This window comes from Pseudopodoces humilis, chromosome 23 (genome assembly GCF_049639895.1).
Source record: "Pseudopodoces humilis isolate 2021_Gansu_Grassland_sample_001 chromosome 23, ASM4963989v1, whole genome shotgun sequence".
NCBI lineage: Eukaryota > Metazoa > Chordata > Aves > Passeriformes > Paridae > Pseudopodoces > Pseudopodoces humilis.
Genome location: NC_142222.1, coordinates 1,879,527 through 1,885,760, shown reverse-complemented (window position 1 = coordinate 1,885,760; position 6,234 = coordinate 1,879,527). Strand labels below are relative to the sequence as shown.

The window sequence follows — 6,234 nt, the reverse complement described above, 5'->3', positions numbered from 1 at the left end:
GGAAGAAGAACCATCCCATTTCCCAAGGGCTGGGCTCAGGAACTGAGCAGGGGACAGAAAATGGGGCAGTGAAATAAATCCCTCATCCTCCTGGGGTTTTCCTGTCTGCACCTGACTTCACAAGAGACACCAAATCTCCCGTGGCTCGTGCTGCATCTCTTCTCCCCCCTGTGCTGTGGGATTCCTCTTTCCATCACAAGGATGCAGTTTTCCTCTGGAGTTTCAGGCACAGTTCCAGTTTCCCTGTCAGCACAGAGGACACGGGGCTGCTGTGCCTCACCCCAGGGTGAGGAGCTGCCCAAGGGTTACTCTGCAGGGCTGGGGCTCAGATCCTGGGTGAATTCCCTGTTTTGGGATCAATTTTGGTGTGTCCCAGCTGGGGCCTCTCCTTGTGGGTCCCACTGGAGGCTGACAGCTGCGGCTGGGGGCGATTCCGAGGCTGTGGGCTGATTTTCACCTGGATTTTCCACACTTGAATCATCACTAAAAATTCAGCCTGAAGCCTCTTGCGCCTCTTTCTCAGTCTCTTCAGCGTGGTCAGTGGTTATTGTCTTCCCCACAGGCACAACCAACAGATAATTCCACAAAATGAGGCCATTTCTTACACATACATCAAAACCAACTGGGCATCCAGATAAAGAAATGTAAATACAATCACAGAACTAAAAAAATAAATGTTGCAGAAGGTGAAATCTCACCAAATATAAATCAAAGGCTGCCCACAGCAAGGTACAGTCTGAGATCCTGGAGATTAGATTGAGATCCTGGAGATTAGATTGAGTTCCCCAGAATCCTGTGTCACCTTAAACAAACAATGGGATTGTTCTTTCCCCATTTATAGGATGCAGATAACAATTTCCTCACAAGTGTCCAGTGAGGTAAGTACAGGGAATGCTGCACAGTTCCTGGAATATGGGAGTAGGAAAATGCCCTTGAGTTGAGGTTGTTCCATGAAGAGGTTGGGCTTTAAATTGAAAGTGTTTTTCATCTGGTTTTGGGAGCTCCAGCTGCATCACAGAGGGTTGGAATATACAAATCTGGGGCTTTCTGTACATTAAAGCCCACTAAAAAAGCAGCTTCCACACTGTTGTCTCCCTTAATCCAGCAACATGATGGTAATTTGTATGCAATTCTATTAGGCAAATCAGATTACAAATCTTTTGTGGAGTGCTATTTATACCACTTGATATTACTTTAATTACATTCTGATCTCACACCGTTTAGCGTTCTGTGCTCGAGCACCAAATTTTCAAATTAGAGCAACTTCAAGCAGCATTTTCAGGAGCATCTGGAGCCCTTTGGAGCCCAAATTCACAGATAAGATATTTTTAGCCACCAGAGTATTTTCAAAGCCGTTTTGCTCAGTGGATGAACTGTTCATCACCGGTGTCCTGTGCTCCACTGCTGCTGGGAGTGAAAGGATTTGCTGGGCTGGCACAGAGGTGACAGAAATAGTGGGGCCCTTGTTCAGCAGCAACCTCACACCAGAGGTGTGGCTGCCAGGGCTGCCCCAGCTGGGATTACAAAGGGTGGTTTATCTGGGACACTGGGAGAGGAGTATTTCATAGGGTGTTAATACACCCCCAGGCTTGATTGATCAATTCCCAGCCCTTATTTCTATGTAATCACTCCCTTGTGACCATCTGAAATATTTATTGCTTACTTAGACTTGTATGAAGTATAATAATCATGCTTAAAAAGTGTATTAATTAATTATAAAGTATTCCTATTACACAAAAATTGTGGGTGCTGACTGCACAATAAACTGAATATACTTCCATACACTTTGATAGAAAAAAAGCCCTCGAATTCCCCTTTTTAAACTCAAAATTATAGCCTACATTTCTTAAATTTTAAATTTGGCAGAGCTATCAGAGTTCCCAGATTCCCATCTCCGGGCCTGGAATTGCTGCTGTAATGATCAGTGCTGAATGAGGGAGCCCATAAATTCAGCTGAGCTGCTTGGCAAGGTTGTGGTAGAAAATTGTGCCCAGTGAAGATGAATCCTTCATCAGAGTAACAATAAACTAGGAATTGAATCAGAATAAATAACGTGGCTTTACCTGGATAATTGTCCTGCTCACCTGGACTGCTCAGCTATTTCAAATCTCTCTGCTCCCACTGTACCCTGTATTTTATTCCAGCAGTGCCCTCTGCTGAGAGCATGGAATGTGCATCCCCAGAGCTTTTTTTTTTCCCCTCAAGTCTCAGGTATTTTCAGTCTAAGTCCTCAAAAATAATTTGCATTTAAAAAGATGGAGAAAGAAAAGCTACAGTGGTGTTGGTACTGGTTTATTAATGAACAAGCCAGATGAAACAAACACAAAACATCCTGTAGCAAAGGCATGGGGAGTGATGCTGGTTGGGTTTTAGCTATGTTTCCATGAAAGGATTAAGTGGGAAAAGGGATTTTCTGGGCTGCTGGGGTCCAGGCTGGTGACACAGCACTGATGTTTTATTTCAGCTCCCTCAGCCACACGCTCCTCACTCCAAACCCACAAAACTCTGCTCTCCCTTTCCTGACTCTTTAATCCTTTGTGATCAAATAAATTCCTGAGTTAAAACCGAATTCACTCCATTTTAGAATGGAGAACCTCAAACTGCAGCCGTGATCCCTCATCTCCCCAAGCCCTGGCCAGGCTTTTGTCTTGTCAAAGGTTGCTTCCAGCAGCTCATCCGTGTGGGAAATGTGTTCTGCAGTTTGGGCTATCCTAGCAACTCCGGGTGATCGGCACAGCCCCGAGCTGGCAACCCAAATATTTAAAAACACACCTGGTTAAAGTTTAATCCCCGTCACAATGATGATGTGGCAGCAGGAGCTGCGTGTCAGGAGTGGTTCTGCGCCCGGGGTCCAGGTGGGAGCTCCTGGGGAGTATGGGATGAGCAAAGCCGGCCTCGTCAGGGGCTGCCTGGAGCGTTTCCCACCATGAATGGGTTCCCAAACTGCTCTGCCAACTACACCAAGATCTGGAGTCATTACCTGGTGCTGGCCCTGGGCATCCCCCAGCTGACCATCAACGTGGCCTCCATCATCTTCAACTGCACCGTCATCTTCACCCGCCTGGCCACCAGGGACCTGCACAAGCCCATCTCCATCCTCTTCTGCAACCTGGCTGTCTCTGACCTCTTCACCAGCTTCTCCGGCTTCTGGATCTCCATGTTCTTCATCACCAACCCCGACATCACCATCTTCGGCTCCCAGGACATGCTGGCTCCCTACGCCCTCTACACCACGTCCATCTTATCCACCATCTACAACCTGGTGAGCATCGGCATCGAGCGCTACCTGGCCGTGGCCGAGAGCATGAGGACGAGGTTCAGGGTGGCCAGGAACCACTCCATCGCCGTGGTCTTCATCAGCTGGGTCCTGGCTTTCTTCCTGGGCTGCCTGCCACTGATGGGCTGGAACTGCCTGCACGCAGACAGGAACATCTCGGTGCTCTACAGCCCCTTCTGCGTCAACTACCTCGTCTTCATCGCCATGCCCAACGTGGCGCTGGCCTTCCTCGTGCCCCTGTTCACCTACCTGAGGATCATCATCATCCTGAGGAAGAGGAAGCTGAGGATGCAGGCGTGCGGCCAAGCCACGGGCACCTACAAGTCGGCAGAGACGCAGGTGGCCAGGACCAGCATCTCCATCTGGCTGCTGGCGCTGGTGTCCTACGCGCCGTTCTTCGCCGGCGTCATCTTCGATGCCGCCAACCAGCGCTGCCACACCGACCTCTACCCCGGGGTGTACATCTTCAGGAACTGCACGGCCATGCTGATCACCATCACCTGCCTGGGCAACCCCATCCTCTACACCCTCAAGTTCAGGGCGCTGGGGGCCAAGCTGAAGGCGCTGCGCTGCCTCTCGGCCAACCGCGTACGGGCCTGCACCATCGAGAACATCTAACCAGGAACAGGGATCCAAACGCGCACGGCGGGTCACGGTGGGCTCAAAAACCCGAGTGGACGTGGCCCTTGAGGGAGTTTGGTGGTGGATGTGGTGGGTTGGTGACCTCAGAGGCCTTTCCCAGCCTTGGCAGCCCCATGGTTCCCTGCCTGGCTGCAGAACCAGCCCGGGGATGGAGGATGGAGCCTGGTGGCTCCTCCCAGCAGGGTCCCCGCTGTCCCTGTCCCTCGGGAAGCTCTGTCTGCCTGTTCAACGGGAACGGGAGCTGCTCTCCCTGCAGTTAAAAATAACTCCATTATCGGTGTTTACTTTGTGCCGCGGCCGCGCTCGCCGCCCTCATTTGTACTGTTCCAGGTGAAAACCTTGGCTGGGCTCCTCAGGATCAGAGCTGCAGTCAAGTTGCCTGTAAAAAAAGAAATAAAAATGTCAAGACCAGGTGTTTTGTAAAAGAAAAAGATCTGAACTCCTCCCTCTCAAAAGCAAAAAGAGTTGGTTTCTGGGTATTTATTTAGTAGATATTATTCTGTCAGATCCCAGTGGAGATGGATGCTTATTTTTAGTTACACTGGGATATTTCCTAGAAGAATCTCAATGTTTAAACTTCTTTAGAAGCCTGGATTGGATAGTTTTTGTGACATCAGCTCATGTTTCTGGTTCTGCACTGCTCAGCTGCTGCTCCGTTATTTCATCAACGCACAGCAATAAAATTCCATAAAAATCCACACAGTGATGATGTTCTCACATTCATCCCACCCACTTGGAGTTTTCAGGGACTTCTTTCCAATTTCTTTGCTTTGTTGTTGTTTCCTCATCTTTCTATCTATCTATATCTCTCTCACTATATATATATTTCTCTATTATATCTCCATATCTACATCTATTTATATATTTTATATATCCCCATATCTATACCCCTATCCCTATCTCGATGTATACATCTCTCTCTCAACTCCCTCTTGCTTTCCCCATATGCAGAGCTATCTCTCGATGTATCTATATCCATAGATCCCTCTATATTTATCTAATTATGGAAATATCTCCAAATAGCGCCGGAAAATGCCCTGCATAGGGCTGCGCTCGGCGGTGGATTAAGCGCGCCTGGCCGGCGGCGCTCGGCGGTGGATTAGCAGCCCTGGCCGGCAGAGCGGAAGCGGAAGCGGCGAGCGCGGCCATGCGGGTCCCGGGGCCGTGCGCGGAGTGCGGGGCGGGGGACGCGGGCCGGTACCGCTGTCCGCGCTGCGGCAGCGCTTAGTGAGCGAGGGGCTGGGCGGGGAGGGAGCGGGGAACGGCCTGGTACCGCTGTCCGCGGGGCTGAGGCTGCGGGGCTGACCGGGGCCGTGTGAGCGGGGCCGGCCCCGCCGTGCTCGGCCCGTCTCACGCCGTTCTCTCCGCAGCTGCTCCGTGCCGTGCTGCCGGACCCACCGCGGTGAGTGCGGGCCCGGGGGGGCCGGGGGCGGCGGGACTAACCGGGGCTAACCGGGACTAACCGGGACTAACCGGGGCTAACCGGGACTAACCGGGGCTAACCGGGTGTGTCCGCAGAGCGCTGTGCAGCCGAGCCCCGGCAGGAGCGGGAGGCGGCCGGGCAGGAGCCCCCCCCGGGCCCCGCACAAAGCCCCTGGGCCCTGGAGGACATCCTGGGCGAGGAGGACGAGCAGGACCGCGTCCCGCTGCAGAAACTGCAGCTCCTGGGTAATTGCGGGGAGCGAGCAGGAACGAATCCTGCAGGGAGCTGCAGCTTATCCCGGGCCCCGGAGCGTTCCGAGTTCCCTCTGTCCCTCTGGAGGTTGGTTTGCAGGGCAGGGCTGGCCTCAGGCCCGTCTGCAGCTCTGGGCTTGCCCCCGGTACAGGAGAATCAGCGGAGCTGAGGGATTTGCTGCGGAACCCCCACCTGCGGCAGCTGCTGCTCACCCTCAACCAGGCTCGGGACAAAAGCTCCCTCCTGAGGAAGCTCATGCAGGAGCCCCTGTTCGTGGAGTTTGCCGACTGCTGCCTGAGCATTGTGGAGCCCCCCGAGGAGAAGGAGAACGTTCTCCCTGACTGAGCTGCTCTGGGAATGGGGTTTTTTTATCCTCCAGGAGCCAGAGCTGCTGCACTGTGTGTCCTGGCCACTTTGCCCGTGGGTGTCAGTGCAATGATTTCAGTTTGGAGCTGACAAACGGGCAGGGGTGTGTTGGGACACGTTTTTAGATCCTGGGGGTTGAACTTGACACACTCTGGAATTCTTTCTGTAGGCACAGAAATACTGGCAGCCACGGGAAATGTTGCTTCACAGTGACCATATTAAATATATTTGCATTTATTTTAATCTACAAGTACTCTGAAATGTTTCTGTTCAC

The 6,234-nt window shown here is 52.0% G+C and overlaps 2 protein-coding genes across 2 annotated transcripts; both read left to right on the top strand.

Moving 5' to 3' along the window:
• The first annotated feature begins 2,710 nt into the window (after positions 1–2,710).
• Positions 2,711–4,302, top strand: LOC102105561 (lysophosphatidic acid receptor 1-like). Its single transcript, XM_005525912.3, has one exon. The coding sequence runs from the start codon at positions 2,927–2,929 to the stop codon at positions 3,893–3,895; it is 969 nt and encodes a 322-aa protein (XP_005525969.3). The 5' UTR covers positions 2,711–2,926; the 3' UTR covers positions 3,896–4,302.
• A 724-nt stretch (positions 4,303–5,026) lies between these two features.
• Positions 5,027–6,210, top strand: ZNHIT3 (zinc finger HIT-type containing 3). Its single transcript, XM_005525692.3, has 4 exons — positions 5,027–5,146; positions 5,290–5,321; positions 5,438–5,587; positions 5,746–6,210. Exons 1-4 carry the CDS (start codon positions 5,067–5,069, stop codon positions 5,937–5,939), a joined length of 456 nt encoding a protein of 151 aa, XP_005525749.2. The 5' UTR covers positions 5,027–5,066; the 3' UTR covers positions 5,940–6,210.
• The last annotated feature ends 24 nt before the right edge of the window (positions 6,211–6,234 follow it).